Here is a 22,211-nt window from a genome sequence, read left to right as displayed (position 1 = left end):
TTGTGGTGGTTCCTTATACTGTTACTAAATAAAATTATATATAAATATACATATATAACTCTATACACGTACATATACGCACATATCAAGAAACGTTTTAATATAAAAAATCTATATCTGTTTTCGCGCATATGTGTACGATATATGTATGAAAGTGTTCTGTATTATCTTTAATCTTAAGCTGCAAATACCTATTAAATTTAAAATGAAATGGGATGTCACCATTAGAAGTAGTTATGCGGATCGCAAAACTGTTGCGATCGTATTTTCGCGGCCAAGAATATCGCGCATATCAGGCGAAAGCCAACATAGCGACGACTCTATCAAATAGAACATACGCTAAACTTATTAGAATTACTTACGAAATAAAGTCAACTGATTGTGGGCTAAAATAACGTATATATAACAATTCAGTCAGACATTATTTCAAAATACAAATATCCCTTACGAAGACTGCTGTCGTTGATATGAAATTATATCATATATCTTATAAGATGTAATAAAATAATAAACACAGTTGGTAATGATAGGTGACAATTGCAAAATCGCAAAAAAAAATTCTTTATGAAATAGTCGTCTTCGTAATGTTAATTTAGTAATGTTAAACTTGTAAGCACACTTCACTTTCTGTTTATATGGAAAGTATACACAGCATACCTCTGTAATTAACTAATTTGCGGCAAGTATGTTGTATCATGTGTACGTTTTCTTGTGCAAAAATAAATACTATTGTGACACCAGCTTTCACTTTTATTTCCTTTTTTTTAACAATACAATGTTTTCATTAATCACAGTGCAATGTTCAACTACAAAAAACAATTTATTTTCTGTATCGTAAAATAATTTACAACAATATTATACATATATGTATGTATGTACACAATGTAAGTACCTTCTTCAAAGGTAGGAATGTTAAAAATTTACATACATCAGTGGCATTATATTTTGTTGCTATAGTATTAAAAATACATACTTTATGTTTGAAAATAACTTTTCTTCTTAAAACATTTTCGACTTAATATTGCATAACCAGATTTGTACCTACTATCTAGATGCCTAATTTTTCCCATTTTTTAGAATACAAATACGAGAAAACAATCGTAAAATAATCTGAGAGAGGAAACTGGTATGGTAAAAGTATATGAACTATCAATATATTTAACCTGATGCAGGTAACAATGATGTTATAAGTTAGTTTATGCTTTCAAACTGAAAGAATCTACATACGAATTGACTATCCATATTATGCTTATTGTCGCAGTATCAATAAGTCGGCGTTAACATCTTCGTATGCTTGTGTAAACGGAAGTGTAAGTAAGGCATTTGCTGTCAACCTTTTCTTTGGATCATGTTGTAAACATTTTCTAATTAGGTTATCTCCTTCAATGGAAATATTTTTGGGCAATGCTGGAGTTTCGCCCATTCCCACCTAAAAGAATTAATACATAAAATAAAACAATGTAAAAGGTAAACATTCTGGAGGGAAACGCGATTACTATCACATACCTTAAACATAATTTGATAATTAGAATCATAATCTGACCAAGGTCTTCGTCCACTCGCCATTTCTATAACGCAGCAACCAACTGACCAAATATCAGCAGCTCTACCATGTCCACTACTTTCTGATTTCATAAATACTTCCGGTGCCATGTAAGCTATGTGCAAATAGTAAATGTTAAATTATTTTTAAAGACACAATATCACGAATATTAGAATGAGGTACAGGAAGCTATTGTTATTTGTTACAATTATTTCTATAACACATATATGAGTGTGCATACCCGTGAACATTACTGTAATCATAAATAAAAGCTGAAGCTAACCTTGAGTACCAACAAAACCTTGTAATTCACCCGGCATAGTAGTATGTGCTTTAATTTGCACAGCACTTCCAAAATCACCAAGTTTCAAACAATTTCCCTCATCCGTTAAAAAAATGTTTGCAGCTAGATATAAAATATAAATGTTTCATGATTTGTGGTCAAATCATATATGTACAAGATAATGTATTATTGTTATATTACAATATAAAACATACATTTAATGTCGCGATGTACTATTCCATGCGAATGGAGTACTGCTACAGCTGAAAGAAGTTGATGTGTATATTTTCTAACTAATGACTCTGGTAGACCATTTCCACTGCCCGCTACTAAACTTTCCAACGTTCCCTCGGCGCAAAATTCCATAAAAATTAACATTTCTTCCTACAATAACGCAAATGTTATCCATATGTATTTGTAAAAATATGAATATTCTATTATATACATATCAACTTACACGATGAATTTCTAGTCCGTAGTATCGTACTAAATGTTTGTATTGAATTCCTTCAAATATTTGTAGCTCTTCGGCAACACGTCTAATTGCTCTATGATCCCCAGGTTGAAACTGAACTTCTTTCATAGCTAATAACTCACCAGTTTGATTGTTGACTATGGTATATACTTTACCAAATCTTCCTTGTCCTATAAGGAAGAATTTTAATGTATAATATGTATTAAAATAAAAATTAATACATTTTCATATTCAGTTGAGCTTACCTATTTTGATACCTCTTTGCCAAGTAAAGGTAACTCTTCTTGCTTTAATACGAACTCTATCAACAGCTTTTCTATCAGTAACTTGCCCTATAAGTTCGCGGCCTTTTAATCTCTCGTCAATATCACATTCTACTTTTCTTATAGCCCGATTGATTCTTTCCTGCCTGGGTATAGTACGTTCAGAACTATTTATAGTAATACCTACATTTCCATCAACCACACTTGATGAAAAAGATTTTCTAGAACTTGGAATATCTGGAGATCTAACATTATCTTTAGATTTCTGAGGGAGACTTAAACTCGCAGTTCTGCTTCTAGTATGACAAGGTGAAGACGCTCTTGAATGAGGTAACCTTTTTAAATCTGCAATGAAAACAGCTGATCAACATCTGATTAAAGAATAAATAATGCTCAAACATAGAATAAAAATAGAACTTCACTTTCTGTTTCATTTGTAGCAGTACTTGCACTTCCAACAACGTGCGAAATACAACGATCCATACAGGTTTTTAATTCCTCAAATTCTTCATCAGTTAAATGTTTGGTATTATGTGGTTCGCATACTGTAATTAAAAATTCTAAACCTTGATTTGCCCACCTAGGTCGTAAACCTCTTCCACGTTCACATCGTGTTCTAACAAACTCCATCCACAAAAAGGCGAAAGAAACCAGACTTTCAGCTAAAATAGCTTTTTCTTCAAGTGCAAATAGTTTACATGTTTCTTTATGGTAATCAAAACCCATTCGATAAGCCTGATGAAGTATTTCCCTTATTCTTGAACGTATAGCAGATCGATCATATTCATAATTTGATTCTTCTATCTTTTTGAGATCACGTTGAAAATTTTCAATAACGTTTGTGATATCGAGTCTGAGATCCATAACTGTATCCTAAATATATAAGAAATATTTCTTTGTAAAGGAATAATTCTAGCTTAATCTATAATAACTTTTACCTTTAAAGATGTTAATGATTCCTCTAATTCTTTGTCAAAGATAGACCAATTTACAATATCACGTTTCAAACACTTAGCAAGCATAACACCTTTAACCACCTTCTCCCGAGCTTCTACAAACATTCCTTGCCATTCACGTCGTACAAACATTCGCTGAAATCTGAGTGATATGTCAGAATAAAGTAAAAACATTTATAGTATAATTTACAAAGTAATCCAATTTTACCTGTTTGACCAATCATCATCATTCCAATCCTCAAAATTTTCCTGAATCTCTCGTGGTCTCTCGTTAAGGTATTCTTTAACTTGTTCAATCATAGTTTTTGCAATTTCACTATAAAATAAAACGCAGAAGAATATATACATTACAAAAATATTATGATGTAACTCACCAAAATTTAACTCCCGCAATCTCGTATCCATTTAATATATTTCCTGCTATTGATTTTACAAACATCCACTCATCCATAATCAAATTTTTGTGGAAACTGTCATGCTGTACCATATCTACCCACTGCTGAAGGTAATCAAGATATACTTCAAAAACAGCCTTTAAACTTTCATCGAAATCTTTCACGTTTTCTTGAAATAAATTTTCGCAACTATCATTATTATTGGCAACTGCTGCACAAGAATGAGCTGCAAATCTGTCGCGATGGATACATGCAATTCTAAGACCTTCCCTAAGTTCACGCATAAGTTGTCGAACTGATAGTGGACTAGGTTGTTCTGGTTTTTGTTCTAATCTCATTCTTAAAAACTCATGAACAACATCTAACGGAACTCGAGACAAAAACACGAAAGCAGCCCTAAAAATTTTTTTTGTTATTTAATGCAAAGGTTCTAGAATAAAATATAAACAAAATATATATATACGAACGTTTTACCTATAAGATGGAAGATTTAATTCTCTTGCTTCGGGACTCCACACACCATATCGTCGCAATTCTTCATCGCCTTCATATTCTTCGTTCAAAGTATTATTAGATTCACTTATATCACTTTTTTCTAACGTCAATCTTGCTTTCCTTAAGACAGAAGTATGTAATCTCTCAAGAAAATTTAAACTTTTTCTTAAACCTCTAGTCTTTAATACATCTTCAATATACTTCCTAGGAATTAAAGAAAAAATAAAAAAATTAATCTATTCATTAAACGTAAAAGGATTTTTTAATATTTTAAGATAATATTCACCTGTAAGCTTGTCGATCGAATTCAACTAGGTAAAAGTCAAATCTATCGTTTTTATCATCTTCTGCATATGTAAATGACGATTCAGGAGTAGAAGGCCAGGATTGTACGAAAGATAAACCAGAAGAATTATTACTATTATTACTATCTGAAGGGCTGGAATTTTCATCTTGTTGGTTTGATACTTCAAATCGTACCAAAGTTTGCTTCCACTCTAAATGATCGGTCACATCGGAAGATCGTGAACTAAAACGAAAAAAAGATTAAGTTTCCTTGTTTAATATCGTATTTTGTTATGATAATATCATTATTTCTGACACCTTATTCCAGAATCTCCAGTATCATCGTGTTTTTTCTTTGTATGCGACATCATTAATAATTTTCCCAGTATTTGTAATTTGAGTCGATGATGCTTAGTCATATTATACCAAAGACACATTGCCTTCACTCTACCAATAAATTCTGTACTTTTGTATAAAGGATAATGTGCAGCAAAGGCTTGTGACGAAGGATAAAGTGCTTCTGCTACCTCTAGCCTAGACAGTAATCCTTCTACTTGCTGTAAAGCTTCACCTTGTGCTCGTGCACATGCTCTACAGTACATCGAAAGACAACCTGGACAAATACCTAATTCTATATTTGGACTAGATCCTACGTTCACTATTCGATCAATACGCGTGGTATTAATATTAATCCAAGGCGTATTATCATTCTTTACACTCGCAATAGGATCATATCTAAAAATTAACATTATTTTATTTAAACTCTTTTTCTATTTTATAACTGTAAGAATCTATTAAATTCTTACATAATTTACCTATACTCCATTATTTCTTTAAGTAAACCTTCTACAGCCTCACGTTGCTTGCACAAGTACTCATCTTGAGCCATTGGACTCCGATCAGCATGGTGGGCTTGTAGTTCTAGCCATATTAGATCTTTCAATTCGTTTTGCCACCGCGTTTCTTCATGACTGATTTGCCGACGGCAATTACGTTCCGTACTTCCCTACAAAATATAAACAAAACTTTAGTATGTGCAAATTTTTAATATAAATGTATTTTTTACGAGATTAATCATAATAGAATATTCGCATACCAATTTAATTAAAAAAGAGAATGTATCATGAAATAATTCCCGTTCTTTAAGACTCAACGTTTTTGGTGATTGCGCGATCGGTTCCCTATCATCAGTAATTGGAATTTTCTCGGTAAGTTTAATTTTAGGCTTTCTCTCTTCTACATCAACAGGTTTGGATCGCAAGCTACGGAATCTATTTCGAGTTTCAATCTATAAAAATTTTCAATTAGTTTTACGTTTGGACAATCGCCAAACAATTTTCTACAATTTAAATTATTTATTACTATTTTATACCTTCATATGATTAGGAGTAGATACTTGATGAGGACCAAATTTCTCGTTATAATTATAGGCTGCCTCCATATCCAGTTTTAAATCTCTTTCAGTTCCACGTAACACTTTCAATGTCCTTTTACATTTTCGACTTCCTTCCTTCGCTATATCCTGGTTCACCTCGTTTTCACAATCCTTATCTGCTTTATCACACATTTCGTTAAAAATAATGTTGTCCAAAGTATTGCGCCTGCGGATCGCTGCTTTCGACGGTATGTCTTTTTCTAACGATTTTGTTTCCCTTAAAATTAATTAAATTTATGTGTACGATTAAATATATGACAAAATATGGTATTCAAAAAGATATGTATAATATATTTTTTAACATATATGAATACGTGTATGAAATTGTAAAGAAATACATTTTCATATTTTAATATTTAATAAAATTTCATATATGTAATTTCAAATTTACGAAAAAATTTTATAAGATCGCTTAAAAGCTCGTTCTTTCATTTTATTTGATAAACAGAAATTGTTTATAATATACTCTTCTGGAATATGCTAATTTATGTTCGTAATGTATCATGAACACTTGTAATAGCATATTAATTTTGATATACATTATATACAGAATATTGACTCATTGAGTATCATTTTAGTCAAATTCTTCATTTTGATTCTGATTTTCTTAAATTCATACTAATTGTTAATAAATTGCTTTAAAAACTTAAAGATACCAATTATAGCAATTCTTTTTTATTTTATCTTTACGAATGATTTAAAAAAACTTATAGAATATTGGAGAAACTGTAATTATACTGCATTATTATGTATTACTGCGTTATATTACATTTATTTAGCTAAACCCCATTTAACTATCTCCGTTAAAAAAACAATCCTTTTAAAAACTATATTAAATGTTGTCTCTTAAATAATTATATTAAATATTGCCCCTTCTACATAGCTATCTATCCTTTACCATTATACCTTTTGCAATAAGACATGTTTATTAATATTTGTCTACATTAATAAAAATTAATGAAATAAAAATTCCATTTTACCCTATTCTCTTATTTGTATACAATGTATAATCTTACGTATAAATTGATAAAATTATATTATAAAGATCGATCGTAACATTTTTATCATTATAACATTATGATCTATCATAAATATATTTTTATTAATGATATCCACTTTCATAATAATATCCTGATATAATTTTACACATACATTTACAATTTACAAATCATAAAACAATCGTTGCAAATTAGATTAAAGATCATATGTATATGTAAATACATGTAAATGTACGATTTTATAAATGTTTTTCTCAGGCTATTGTTTTTATTGTATTTCCAAATTTTCTATTGATTAGAGAAACAATTATTAAAATTTAACATAACATGTAGAGATATATTAGGAAAAATGAAGGAACGCTTGAACCGTTTCGCGTATAAAAAAACAAGTAAACGCTAATTAACTTACCCTCCGTTAAGTTTCTGTCTCATGTATCGTTTTTTTCGATTAAGTCGAGTTCTCGGTGGTGTCTGTCCATATATATCGCACATTGCTTGAAACGAGTCATCGAATTCACTTGTCGGACAGCTTGAACCTTTTTTTCTGAAAAAGACATGAACTACTAAAATAGATCAAATAAAAATAAAATTCGGAGGAAATACATCAAATTTTTAAACATTACAAACTAAAACTTACTTGTATCGTCAAATAACATTACCATACATATAAAATAATATTACTGAAAAAGTTCAATGATAAACATATAGCGCTAAATATCCTTTAAATACTTCCTGTCACGTTTGTATATAAAAAATATTCATTGAAATATTTAACAATTTAAATATCTTTAATTTTATAATTATGTCGGTTTATTGACGTATATGCATGAAATGATACATATGTAGAATGCACGTACCTATATGTACTTAGAATTACGATATATAGCATGTGTAATATCATAATAGTATTAAATTATTATTATTAAAAACGTTCATTACACGTAGAAAAAATAATAAAATAATTATATTAAAATATTAATTATATGCGGAAGTAAATCAATGAATCATTTTTATTCTTTGTACTTTTTAATTTTTTATTTTATGTATTTGTCAAATTATTATGAACAATTAAATAAATTACAATCTAATTATATACAAAAATGATACAATCAAAATCAGATATTAATAAAAACTTATCATATATTTTAAGAAACTGTACGTGTACTATTATTAATTTTGTTTCAAATAAGTGTTAATAAACAACTATTTGATTAAATACATGAGTATACAAAATGAGTGACCAATTTTACGTTACATGTAATAATTTTACAATGTTGCATATGACAGACATAAATATTAAAATTATGAGTATAGTAAACGGAATTATATGCATCGTATCACACTAAACAAATATCTATTTTGATAAACGGAATAGACGCTTGCTTTTCTATACAACATTTTTATACAACGTTGACACTTTGCCACGAACAAGTACCAATGCATATACTATCCATATATTGATAAATGTCGTCACTCCAAGATCGACACTCGTTTCGCATGAGTAATAAACTTATTCATTGTATTTTACTATATTGTTCGTTATACTAATGTACCAGCGATTCTGTTTCAATTACTAAAAGTCGAAAAAATGTTGAATGACATGTAAACAAAACGTAGACACTGCTCCAATCAAAATTCTTACCGGTGGTATTTTTATATTACTGTTACTGTAAGTTGTTCGAATCAGGTAGCAAAACGAACATCTGACAAACTTACCTAACATAGCCATTATCATCGTCGGATGAACCTGAGAATGAATTTTCTGTAACATGACTTTGTATATCATAACGAAACATTCTCCTCAGATAACAAACACATCGCACTCAAAGCACCGTTGTAATCGTCCACTGAGTAGTAATGGACGATACAGTATCGATGTTTCGAATATCGTTTCAATTCAAGTATCGATGTTGAATATAACGATATACTCCAATATCGATACTGTCCAATGAAATAATTCACTTCTATTTTCTTCAGTTCTAAACAAACTAACCAAAAAATATTTAGCAGTAAGTGCAACACCCGTTTCATCTAAACGAAATCGATTAAATATATGGAGAACATTTACAATCATTGCTACTTTTAAGTTCGCTATCCAATGAAGAATGTCATATTAAGTAAAACTTTCTATAGTTTATATTTAATATCCTATACAATTTATGTTTATTGTACATTTAAAACATTCCATTTAAACAAACGGTGCAATGTTGCTCCTTTCTTGCTTTTTTTTTAGCTTTCTTATTCAAATGTATTAATAATTCTCATACTACATCATTAAATTCTCAAATATATTAATGATATCAAATACATTAACACTCTGGGACCTGAGACGCGAATTCGCATTTTTCATACTTCGTACGGTATCTTACAAACATTTTTCTACTGTAAAAAAAAACAGTACTTCTTTTTAGTACAGTTTTTCTATTGTAAATAAAACAGTAAAAAAAAACAGTGGATGCTATAAACAAAAAGTTATGAAAGCGTTTTTACATTACATGCTTAAATAATACAAAATCGTTATCTATATATTACATATAACATTGATTGCTTTAAATCTTTTTCAATCATTCCAAAAACATCAGAGAAATCAGGCTATATGCTTGTCAGAGCAGCCTGCCCCCGAGTGGTAACATTTCCACCTGATTTTATTTATATTAAACACACTCAAATAATTTCTCATAGGCCATAAAATAAAATTTATATATTCATAAAGTTAATAAATATTGCAGATATGATTAGAAATTACCTAAAGTCAGAAGACCTAGATCAAAAATAAAAAAAAATTGCATGGAAATAAATGTTTAAAAAAAATGTTATACTTTATCACAAATTGCATTTTTAGACAATTGGACTTTGTGTTAATGGCAGCCAGAAAATTTATTCCATCAACCTGTTTCGACAAAAAAGTTAAGGTTTTAATAACATCATTGTACAGATAAAGTTATAAAAATATAATTTAAATGTACTTTAGCTTTTTTGGAAATTCATTATCTTCTTCTTCTTCACCATCTTCTCACAAAACCAGGAATGTGTAATTCAACTAAAATAATCATACAACAATGATACAACAACAGATTACGAATTACATAATTTTAAATGATTACCATTATAATGACAAACTTACATTTACATTTTTAGCTTTGCTTAAATATTGATGTTTGTTACATATGTATTTATTGCTGCATAGAATTTTATTTTTGTTGTAATTGCACTGCTGTATCTGATACTGCAGTGATGCGCATGTACATTTTAAAATTCCTAGAGACTCTTCTTATCTGACATGAAAAGTGATTAACTTTTTGTACACTGAAAATAAAAATTATATTGTTACTTAGAATTAATTATATAAAGAATATCGTTTTTAATGTAAAGGCTAATGAATGCTTATCAAGAGATTTTACGCACAACTGCTAAATGGTGATAGATCTGGATCTTTTTCCATAATATTAGGATTCAAATTTTCCTTACTTTGTATTTTATCTGGAAACTGGAAAGTATGCAAAATTATAATTCAAATCTAGAGCTTCCTAAATATAAAATAAAAAAACAAAAATGATTATTGTCTAATTAAAGCATCAGGAACAACAGTCTTAATTCATTACTATCAATATTTTATTGACAGCTTACTTCGCTTTCATTTTATCTATCCTATTTCACATTAATATCTTTTGCCTTAATTTCGCTATTTTCTTTTCTAATCCTATACTCTTTTACAGCCATAAATAAATTTAGAAACTCGAAGAAATAACTCTAAGCTACTGGTTGTTATAAATGAATAAAATTTAAAAAATTATAATTTTTATATTTAATTAAACTTCTTACTTTGACATAAAATTGTTTTCTTCTACATTCTTTAGATATTGCAACATTTTTCCTTTCCATCTAAAATGTTTTTATCTGCTGTGCTATGCTTTCTATTTCAATTCACAGATATTTAGAAAATTTTTGTATATGATATTCCTTAATGATAATAAATTTATTAATATTTTAGATTTCGTTGTACCCTTTAACTTAAAGCAAAATGAACTCTGACTGTTCTTCACAAACATCTGATCAACAATATTTTGAACTCCGTCATTACTTTTAGCCTGAAATGATTTATGTTCTTTGTGCTTACCATAAAAGTCATCTAAATTATGCAGACAGCATATAACTTGCGAATATTCAATCACTTCTGATTTATTTCCTACTCTACATGCCCTCTAAATGTACATCTCAATGTGTTTTATGTCTCATTTACATTAAGATTTAAAGGTATCTCAAATAAGATGTAAATAATTTGGAACACTAATATGAATTATAAGATATAATAAATTTTATGTTAACAATAATTTGCTACACTGATACAAACAATCATCAGTATTTTAGCATTGCCGTGAAAAAAATCTTTTATAACAATTTGATCAGATCAATTGTCTTATATGGTACATGGTTATGTGGGGCGCTACTTTCACCTAGTTTAGATATGACATTTCCCAAAGCTAATAAGTTTTGGTTGTTGCTGCCACTTTCCTTAAGTATATTTGCAAATATACATGCTCTCTTACCATTTTCTGGGCCAAGTCTAGAAAATGGAGTGTTTTACATTTGTTTATGCACAGAGTGAATATTTAATAATCCCTGCTTTGCTATGCATTAATTGCAATTGCCGTCTGTTTCACCATTCCCAGTTTGTAATCTAATATTGTAACATTGTATCGTGCAAAAAAGAAAACAAAATATAATGTATAGTTATATTATGTTACTTGTTAAAATAGTTCGTATTTACTTCATATTTCCAGGTTCAGCAGTTTAGACCATGCATTGACAGGTCAGTCAGGGCCATGACTATGGACAAGGCCCCTCCATTAGTATAAGCCATAAACATAAGTGTTCAAGATCAAAGCAGTAAGCAGTAAGTACAAAATCAACATGTTTATATAAATCATTACAGAAATAATTTTTAATCCACATTTGGAACCTCTTTAAAAAGCATTCTCGGGGAACAGATATTTTAGAATATGTATAATAAAGTTCCATGAAAATAAGTTATTTTAGAACGTGTACTAAAAAAAATTCTATAAGATAAAGGAAAGTACAAAAAACTATTAGCTATATATTTAAGAATCATTGAAATTGTTGAGAGCATAATTAATTACAAGTCCGCCTTTTCTCATTATGTATGTACCACAACGAAGTAATTAAACAGATTTATCAAAATTAATAAATGTTAAAAAAAATCATATTTTTAGAAGATAAACATCTTATAATAGATGAACCAAGTATCAGTGGTTGTACATATATGATCTCTTACAGAAAAAGAAAAGACTGCATAACTTATGTAATTATTACATAAGATAGTAATTGGTTTTATTTGCCAGTCTTGGCCCTGCAGAAACAACTGGATACCCATAAGAAAATCGAAGTCAAGCTGTGTTAGGCACAGTTAGCTCATAATGGGTGATCAGGTGCTGTTGACATGAGAAAGAGAAAATAGAGAGTGAGATATGAGAATTTGAAAAAAGAAGAATAAAGGAATGAGAAAAAGAAAAAGGGACCAAAAAGCCAAAGAAACATTTTCCATTGGGCAATATAGGCCAGTTAACATCTCAATAAGAGAAAATTTAAACCATAAAATCCATATAATGAATATAGACTATAATGGACAGGAAGATATATATAGATCAATATATTTGATAATATATACAATATATTTGACCATAACAGGTTCAAAAGAAAACTGGGTAATATCTGCAGAATTTATCTCATCTAAAGAAATTTAAAATATTAACAGTAAATAAGACCACTTCAAATGGTGAAAGAGAAAAGATTATAAAAGAATTATCTTTCGTTTCTAAAAAAAACTCTGTCCTAATTTAGGTAAAACTGTGAAAATGACTACCCTCCGCGATTTCGATGATTTTTGTTTACATTATGGAAGTCGATATTTTGAACAACTTTTTCCTATACTGGATTAATATAGAACTGGACGGGCTTAGTTTCTGAGATACTCATGAAAAATAATCAGTGCGGCTACAATGAATCCAGTCTGTAGTTGTGCGTTTGTGGTAACATATACATCGGTATTGGTTGCCGGACGTCTTACGGCGGGCGGATAAAATGACCTCTAAACAAACCTAATTCTTATCTTTTGTTTATGGTTTACATAGGTTTCGGATAGAGGTCAATTTTTCCGATTAGCACATAAAGCAACGCCTAAGCCAAACCTAGTTTGTATCTTTTGTTTGTGGTTTATATAGGTATTATTATATTATTACATAGGTAACTTATTCCGGCTGTCATGCCATAAGCCGGCATATCTCAGAAACTAAACGTATCCAGCCCTTATATGTACAGTAAAAAATTGTTCGTAATGTCGAGTTTTACAACATAATTATAACAAATTATTTGTTTAAGAAAATATCTGTGCTTGTGGAATTTTTATGGAAAGAAACGTTCTTGTAATGGAACATAACGTAGGTACTCCGAAACACTTGCCGAGAGACTGAAATAATTCAGAGAACTTTTAGCTTCGATAACTTCCTAATGAATAAGTTTAGGGCATAGATATGTTAGTACTTTTATGTAGAGTACAAGAAACTGCATCGATTGGTGCAGTTAAAAATATAGGTTTCCATTTTTAAAAAAAGGCCAGTTGCTTTTTCCAATGTACCAATGTACAAAAGTGCATAAAATTAGTTGCATATTATGCAGCGCCTGCTACTATTTAACTTTCACTTATGACATTTTCTTCTATCCCTAACCATTTAGCAGATACAGCCTGCTCCAGTTGCATGGGACACGCTGTATATAAATACATAAATATCATGTTTATGTTCAATAACGTCCTGACCTTCATAACTGTTGATCTCAAAGAAAAACACAAAATAGCTTCGAACTATGAATTACCTATGAGAATATTATAAATAAATAGTAACACTATCTTTTTAATGGTATTACAACAATATTAAACAATTATTGCGGTTAAAGTGATATTTTGAACATGTTATTTATTTTTAATATTCACGTAGATAATTTACGGTTCAAAACTAGTTTGTCTTTCTCTGTAAAATCAACGGATAGGAAGGTCAGGATGTTATTGAATATTATTATACTTAATAAAAAAAATTAAATAGTATTATAATACGTAGATGTATGTTCATGTATTCTATTTATTAAATGTCTTTTATTAAAGAAACATATAAATAATATTATATTGTTAAATAACATCAATGTCTAATAGTTTAGTACTTTTGTTTATCTTATAGAACCTTTTCTAATACGAATATAATATAATAATATTAAAATATCTGTTTTAGAATATGTGTTCCATAAGAACCCTTTTTAAAGAAGTTCTAAATGCGGATAAAAAATTATTTCTATAATGGTTACAGGAAAAGCCGAATTTCGTACTCACTTTGTAAATATGTATTGCTTCGAACTTAATACTTTAGTTTCAGGCTTATACTAATAGATGGATCTTGTCCACAGTCGTGTATAAAGGTCTGAAAACTCCGATGGTGGGGATAAGGCTCTTAAATATCGGGAGTTGTGCTTTACAAATCGGCGACTATGGCGCCTGAATCTTTACTTTCTTATTCAATAAAGACGTTAAGGAAAGATTTATACAATTGTATAATTAATATAATTAATATAGTTATATAAATTACTCTTTCTATTTATGAGAGAATTCAGAAATATTTAGACCACAAATAGAACTTACAAGTTGATTTACAATTTACGAATTTACAATTATCGGATATAAGATCAACTAAGATGAATTTATATTTAAATATATAAGTATTTACTAGCTCGAGGATATACGGAACAGAGATTAGGACGAGAGAAGATCGATTTGAAAAAACGGAAAGTGGCGAGGACGAGCAACCGAATAAGAAAAGCGGATCAATGTGAATGATATTAAGTTGAAAAACATGTAAATGTATGGATAGTGTAGAAATAAATAAATAAGTATAAATAACTTCTAGAACACGTCTCTCCTTTTAGATCTTTAGGATAATAATATTCCCAATATCTTATTTCTACAGTAATAAGAAAAAAATTATATTGAAATAATGTAAATTATGGTAATTTGAAGTTATAAAAAAGTACTTTTATTTACTCCGAAATACGGAAAGAGATCAGATTCAAATAAGTATTATCCAATGTTTTATGTGTCCGAAAGTAATTAAGATCAGTTAAATTAAAAAAGAATGAATTAGGGTCAGAATATGTCTAACATGTATGATATGATTCTTTTATTTAAACAATATTTAACTTTTTCAGCAAAGTACAAGTGATTTTCATATATCCTCGCACTAACAAATTTTTTTCCAAATAAAATACAATGCTTATGCGTCCTTGTGGTCATATTTTATGTGTTTTATGTATATTGTTTCAATCAATCAATAATACTGTTACAAAGATTTTTTCTCGATATAGAAATGGAACATTCGCATTTTGAACATTGTTGAAAATTTAGGAAATACCATCAAGCATTGGAAGTTACAAAAATTTGTTAATAACTAGAAATGCATATTCTCCTACCATGTTTTTACTCGCTTGGACATGTCGAAAAGAAAAATTATAACACCATGAAAATTTTAACATGATGTGCATCGTTAAATTAATTTTCCATAACCTCATGAAAGTATATAATAATATTTACATATGTAAAATGATGTCATTAAATTTTATGTCAGCTCAAAGATTTGATATAGCAGTTTATATATTAAGTAATATGCGGAAATACATTAAAGATGATTTTATATTCATTACCTTCATAAGGAATATGAAAATCATTTAATGATCCACGTTAGGGTTATTCGTGGTCTTTTCATGTCACAATAAACACAATAAACAAAATACTGTAGTTTTAAATATACATAGTTGTATTTAAGTACATTACAGACATATGTATGTATATAGAAAAATTTTTGTTTTGCAATCCAATAGTTTTATAAATCTTACAAGAAAGCGAAAAACCCCAACGTAAATAAAAAATCATTTTACAAATGTTTTTTGGAATGTTTCAAGAGTAGCTTTCTCACCAAACGTTTAACGACAAAAATATCCAGACGAGTTATTATGAAAATGGTATTTGTCTGTCTTTGAACTTTAGAGCGTTACATTGTACAAAATATGTATGTAGTTATTGCCATGTACATTCGACTTGTTTTAAGAGTACAAATACACGACGACTATAAAATCCTTTGCTTCAATTTTCATTTAATATTGTTTCAATAATAATAACGCTACTAGATTGTAAATATTAATAATATTTATAATATAATATAATAATACAATAATAATAATAATAATAATAGTAATAATAATAATAATAATATAACACTACTAATTTGTAAATTGTAGTATTAAATATTATCAAAAAATATCTATTGTTATTTTTCCTGTACTTTTCCTTTCGTGTTTACTGCAACATGTAATGATGATAATGCACAAAAGTATGAATTCCGATACAATGATCAGTTTTTAAACTTTCCCATCATTTTTCCTACTTCGTTATTGCAAAAAGTATGTCACTTCACAACATCGCTCTTTGTTTGCATTCCGTCAAAAAATTGGCAGCATATATAGGCTATATTTTCCCTCATTACAGTTTAATTAAATTTCATTGTCGCACCATATAATTTTCTTTAAAAAGAGAATTGTTTTAAAATTTTTATGTGGCGTACCAGACAGCCACATATTATAGTTCTCCTATCATCCAACCTTTCGTACGTATTATTTTTTATTATAACACTCTCGCTCACATTCACTCTTTCATACTTTCAAGAATCTTGATAGCTATCCTTTTTATAGGAACCGCGCAATTACCTTATGTTGAAGGTATGCAATACAAAGAGACGCGCGATATTCCTACATTTCTATATATTATATTACTGATTATTAATATCTAGTATTTCAATATACGTATATCAATAAAGGCCACGAGTGTGTTCAATATAAAATTACTAAACAGTAGTTGAAATTCGTTCGTACTAAAATAGTATGTATAATTTTGCAAAGTTTATATGACGTGCTTACATGTCTATATTTATTGTGAAGACGGATATCGTTGATTTCGTGTTACATAAATTAAGCGGTCGCTTGTACATTACAAACCTATTTCAGGTTAATATTTAGAGATTATTTATAACTCAGTAAAAAATAATGGTGACTCTTCCACACTGTTTTAAAATATTAATTCATCTATTACTCGGATTATATTTGTTACTGTAAATAGCAAAATGATACATCAGAATAAAACTGGAACCGATATGTATACATTAGTGTATAGCGACCGCTATTGACAAAAGTAATCTTAATTCATCAGCAGAAATAAGTGATGACGCAAATAAAAATACAATGTATTTCTCGGGCAAATCCTTATCAAGGACGGATAAGACGCAACATGATAAGAACCGCGACAAGAAAATAATCAGTGAAAAGAAGTCACATATGTGGCGTTACGCTTAGTGACCGACAGTAATACTTGGAAAAAAAATACTGATGCGCCGGCACTCAAAATATTGTGTATAATGCTTGGACAAAAAATAAAACAGTATTCACAAATTATGTAACACATTTTCTTGATATTTTAGCAAAAAGAGATATCGTTAGAAAAAAAAACAACATTAGCTAATAATATAGCTAAAATAACAAAGTTAGTATGAATTAACGTTAAATATTTTATAGCTAAAACAGCAAGAAAATCTATACTTGTTATGAAAAAATATATAAACATTTTGCTTTACGAAAAACTGCTTAACAGTGATCAACGTGGAAGCATACATGGAAGACGGCGCAAGTTGGTCGCTCGTCGCGTTCCTTGCCAATTGTGAACTTTTTATTTTCTTTTGTCTTGAATTAACTGTACTCAGAGTATAGAATCGACTTTGAAAAATAGTAATACATATCATAAACTTTACATCGCTAGAAATTGGGAGCGATTTATACCTCGAAACATCTCCAAAAAAATATTATAAAATAATATATTTGAAGTTTTACAAATTGTCTTTGTATAGATCAATCAGAGAACCTGTGTACGCTTCTCATATACATATGTAAAATACGTGATTACTGAGTGTTCCATGTGTACACGATATTGAAAGAGAATTCAAAGGCAGGGTGAAATGGGCAGGCAAATAGGCAAATGCATATATAATTTACATGTTCTCAAATTGATCAACACGACGTTTAGTATTGCCTTTACGAATTTCACGAAGCGTTTTGTATTTATCGCGACCTTGTTTGACGTTTTCCCTATGGATTTTATCCATAACAGTTTCTTTTGACTCGTCGCGTGACTGTGCAAGATCTTGTTTCAATGCCTGAAATATATAATTATTATTCAAATACATCCACAAAAATTACTCAGGGTGCAATAAATTTATATATAAGCAAAGATCACTACCTTAAGTTGATCGTGAAGGCGTTCGTTTCTTTCTGCCAACGTACGTCGCTCCTCAACAGGATCAATTATCGATTCATCAGTTGCAAGATCTTTAGTAACATCACCATGAGAAACTTCGTCTTCTCCTTCCTCTTCACCTTCTTCATTTTCTTCAACATGATGATGATGCGGCGTTGTACTAGCTTGATATGCTCGATCGGCTTCTTCCTGCCTTAATCTATAGATACAGGTGTAGAATAGAATAGAATCGATCCTTTTTCTCATATTTTAAATAGCGAATAGTTGCATAACAAAAATTACATACTTAGCAGCTTCAAATACTTCTTCTAGCCTCCTTGCTTCAGCATCCTTCGCCACTACCTCAGATTGTATACGTTGTATTTCTTCTTGCTTAGCTCGTATTTCTTGCTCAAGTTTAGCACGCTCAGCTGCTTCCATCTCATGTGAAAGTTCAAGTTTTTCCATCATAGCCGTAAGTTCCTTCGTATAGAAATAAGACACATAGAGACATATATTGTAGGAAAATTATATTTTGTACTAAACTATACGTACTTTCTGACGATCCTCTAATTCCTCCTTCGCAGCTTGTAACTGTCTAAGATGTTCTTCTAAACGTCGGATCATTTCTTGAGCTTCGTTTAATTCAGCTTGCCGCCTGTCCATTTCTTCTGCCATATTTCGAAGTCGTTCTTCATATTCTTGTTGTTTTCTCTCAGCACGTTCTCTTGCAGCTATTTCTAACTGTAACTTTTCTCTCTGTTGTTGTTTTGCAATTTTCTCTTCTCTTGCTTGCGCCTTTAAATTATAAATGTTTATTTTGTGATTATAAACCCAATCCATTATCTATGAGATGATTAATTTTAAGATTCAGAAAGAGCAAAGAAACTAAACATAAGAAATGCATTATAAGCGAATACTCGCACAGAAACATACCTTCATTTGCTGTACATCAATTGTATCTGGTTTACGTCTACGCATGTAGAGTTCGTGATTACCCATACACAGTGCTAAAATTCGTTTATTGATCTTAACTCTAGTTGCAAAAAAGACGAAGTCTGGTGCCTTCTTATCAATTGGTTTAATTATAAATTTCTTCTCGTTAAATGAGATATTTCTTATCTCAGACCATGGAAAACCAATTTTTGGTGTCAATTTGTCATCTTTTTCGTAAATGTTCAAACCCAAAGCATCAACACCGAGCCACAGGTCTGTACCTTTTTTATTACGAATTTCGAAGTAATTCACTCCGTACATCTCCAAATCCTATGCAAAAAAGGAACGTATATATACAATATATTGATCAAATATTAAATTAATAAGAAGAAGCTATTAAATCATTACCTGCGCGATTTTTAGGTATTCCATCATAGCATCTTCACGTAACATACCACGATGTTCTTGCCACCAATTAGTGATGGAACTCTCCCATTCCTCCTTGCTCATTTTATGTTGATCCACGACTCGTTGCGGTAACAAGCGGTCATTTATTAAAAAGCCAGCAGTATGTGTACCTTTTTGAAAATCTCCGTGTTTCGCTTGGACTGCGTAAGACGCTAACAATACAGATGTTTCTGGAGGACAGTAGATTTCATCCGTCAAAATAGCGTTCTTCACCTAAATGTAGTCCACATAATATAATAATATATATATTAGGTTCAACTTTTTTATTTCAATGTTAGTTGTCATGTTGTCATGTATAAATAATGTAAATATATCATATTCATATTATGATCATGTAGTATTCAGTATAGTTTTTCTAAACTATGACCAATTTTCTGATTATTTTGTCGATTAAGGTTTATTTATATATCATCATTGTTGGAAGATAAAATTTTCAATATTTCTTTTGTTTGAAAAATTGTATCTTTGGATCAGATCGATGTTTAGTACAATTAAAAATTTCATTTTCATTGCAATCTTTAGTCTGATTTAAAACATATATGATGGTAATAAGCGTAAGCAGTGAGAATTCATGATAATAATAGTGATAAATTTTAGTCAACAAAAAAGTAAGGTAACTAATCAGATTTACATAGAACTATGCTGAATGTGCCCATGTATAATGCATTATATGATACGATTGCGTTCGCTTTGATCTATTTCGTAGATTATCTGAATGATAATATGCACTTATGTACTCAACCTTGTTACATTGTAATACAATTCTACTTATAATACCGAACAGTTTGCCCTCTATAACTAAAACTTGAAAGTAGTACATACGCACACACTCCTATGTATACATGCATACATACATAAGTACGCACATACATACAAAGCACATTTTGTATATTTACTTGTATAAAATTCGGTTTAAGTTTTATATTAATTAAGCATTTTTTTACTCCTTTTGATGAATACTACGTTCAGGCCATACCTGAAGATAAAAGAGACGCAACGTGATATCTTGAATCAATTCCTCGGCAACGTCTTCGGGATAAAACTTGGCGCGAAATTTGAATTGCAGGGGAGTCTCTTTCTTGACTTCTTGGTTCATCACCTAAAACGTTCGTGAATCAATTAGGAACAAATATAAGAAGAAATTTCCACAAGAAACATAAACGTAGAAAATTCGATAAATAAATAACAAACTGAAATCATCCCATCGTTTGAAAACGTGCAATGCAGTGTGTTTCTCATCGGTATACATGATGGAATATAGTGACGTTGCATGCAACATAAAGGATGATAAAAATCCTATGATTAGAATACGGATTTTTATGCTTTTATGGGAGACTTAAAGATACAAAAATGTGTAGAAAATACAATACATAACGTGTAAAAATCTATAAAATAATATAAGATCATTCTATAAGTAATATCGTGTTTATATGTAATAAACATTTTTAAAAATGTATAAATTTTATTATATTCATTAATAAATAATGTAAATATATCTACTGTTTTCTCGAACTACGTCGAACATTTTTTAATTGCTCTTTGGGAAAATTTTATGACATCGACACAAAATATTTAGTAGCTGTTTCAAAGTTAAATTTATTTGTTTTGCATTTACCCGATGAAATAGAATTCCTTCCAATCGAAAAGTACATACTTAAATTCGTTAATAGTTAACATTTTCTTTTATATTAGTAATTCAAAATTTTCTATTAGTAATTCAAAATGAAACATAAGAAGCGACGTTACTTATGGAATGGAATAAATGTTTACCCAGGTCCTTCCCTTTTATTATATTCATGAAGATATGTGTTTACATAAATATCCATAGTCTACTTATGACATAATTATAATAGATGACGAAAACGCTAACGTAATAGCACGGCAAGTGGTTGATACTATCTTTTTATCGTATTACAGGTAAGCAGTATGACTTGCGACAAAATAATATGGATATTAAGATATCTAGTTTACCAACTCTCACTTTTGAGATCGATATATTTATTTATTATAGTCCGGAATAGGTAACTCTTATCCGAATATTAATTTAACGTTAATTTAACGACTTTGTATGAAGAAAATATGTGGTATGTGTGAAATTTCTTTTTTATTACTCGTTCAAAGATACAAATGCGATAGAGATTGTTGGAGATATTTCATTAATGGAGAATGGTCATAACGTTGACGCTTTGATTGACACGATTATCTGTAGCCGCATAGGTATGTGAATATCTTATCTCAACGTGTAAAAGAAAAATAAGAATTGTACAATGAAAGGCAATGAGTAACA

The 22,211-nt window shown here is 29.6% G+C and overlaps 2 protein-coding genes and 2 long non-coding RNA genes across 17 annotated transcripts in view; 1 reads left to right on the top strand and 3 right to left on the bottom strand.

The window, feature by feature from the left end:
• Positions 1-727: 727 nt before the first annotated feature.
• On the bottom strand, positions 728-8,989 carry LOC126928997 (mitogen-activated protein kinase kinase kinase 4). Its single transcript, XM_050744944.1, has 18 exons — positions 8,845-8,989; positions 7,538-7,672; positions 6,068-6,347; positions 5,792-5,983; positions 5,511-5,701; positions 5,014-5,430; positions 4,697-4,939; positions 4,390-4,614; positions 3,895-4,311; positions 3,729-3,836; positions 3,503-3,662; positions 2,987-3,437; positions 2,547-2,909; positions 2,284-2,471; positions 2,042-2,210; positions 1,827-1,949; positions 1,507-1,658; positions 728-1,429 (listed from the first exon to the last, which is right to left on the bottom strand). Exons 1-18 carry the CDS (start codon positions 8,922-8,924, stop codon positions 1,250-1,252), a joined length of 4,074 nt encoding a protein of 1,357 aa, XP_050600901.1. The 5' UTR covers positions 8,925-8,989; the 3' UTR covers positions 728-1,249.
• A 44-nt stretch (positions 8,990-9,033) lies between these two features.
• Positions 9,034-15,097, top strand: LOC126913819 (uncharacterized). Its single transcript, XR_007709406.1, has 3 exons — positions 9,034-9,137; positions 11,910-12,022; positions 14,562-15,097. It is a non-coding gene; the product is annotated as an uncharacterized LOC126913819 (long non-coding RNA).
• On the bottom strand, positions 9,673-11,985 carry LOC126913823 (uncharacterized). 8 transcript variants are annotated; one of them, XR_007709410.1, is made up of 6 exons: positions 11,897-11,985; positions 10,951-11,806; positions 10,534-10,615; positions 10,253-10,434; positions 10,095-10,168; positions 9,673-10,018 (listed from the first exon to the last, which is right to left on the bottom strand). It is a non-coding gene; the product is annotated as an uncharacterized LOC126913823 (long non-coding RNA). The 8 variants fall into 8 exon arrangements; XR_007709412.1 differs by having other exon boundaries at positions 10,597-10,615; XR_007709411.1 differs by having other exon boundaries at positions 11,246-11,806.
• A 253-nt stretch (positions 15,098-15,350) lies between the features above and the next one.
• LOC126929006 (moesin/ezrin/radixin homolog 1) overlaps positions 15,351-22,211 on the bottom strand; it is a 41,876-nt gene continuing 35,015 nt past the window's right edge. For all 7 annotated transcript variants that reach the window (XM_050744962.1, XM_050744963.1, XM_050744964.1 and 4 more), the window contains 7 exons: positions 20,901-21,023; positions 19,865-20,137; positions 19,457-19,786; positions 19,076-19,318; positions 18,828-19,003; positions 18,524-18,740; positions 15,351-18,440 (listed from right to left, as the gene is read on the bottom strand). In XM_050744962.1, coding sequence (XP_050600919.1) covers positions 18,276-18,440; positions 18,524-18,740; positions 18,828-19,003; positions 19,076-19,318; positions 19,457-19,786; positions 19,865-20,137; positions 20,901-21,023 — 1,527 coding nt within the window. In that variant the 3' untranslated portion in view covers positions 15,351-18,275. The remainder of the gene's footprint in view (positions 18,441-18,523; positions 18,741-18,827; positions 19,004-19,075; positions 19,319-19,456; positions 19,787-19,864; positions 20,138-20,900; positions 21,024-22,211) is intronic.

This window comes from Bombus affinis, chromosome 2 (genome assembly GCF_024516045.1).
Source record: "Bombus affinis isolate iyBomAffi1 chromosome 2, iyBomAffi1.2, whole genome shotgun sequence".
Taxonomy (NCBI): Eukaryota; Metazoa; Arthropoda; class Insecta; order Hymenoptera; family Apidae; genus Bombus; species Bombus affinis.
The sequence above is the reverse complement of the archived record's forward strand: the minus strand, read 5'-3'. Positions and strand labels throughout refer to the sequence as shown.

Excerpts from the sequence above, each read along its gene's own strand:
- LOC126928997 (XM_050744944.1), bottom strand. The coding sequence starts at position 8,924 with ATGTTTCGTTATGATATACAAAGTCATGTTACAGAAAATTCATTCTCA. Across the intron at positions 7,673-8,844 it reads GATGATAATGGCTATGTTAG|AAAAAAAGGTTCAAGCTGTC; the intron begins GTAAGTTTGTCA and ends TGTCTTTTTCAG. Across the intron at positions 3,663-3,728 it reads GATGATGATTGGTCAAACAG|ATTTCAGCGAATGTTTGTAC; the intron begins GTAAAATTGGAT and ends CATATCACTCAG.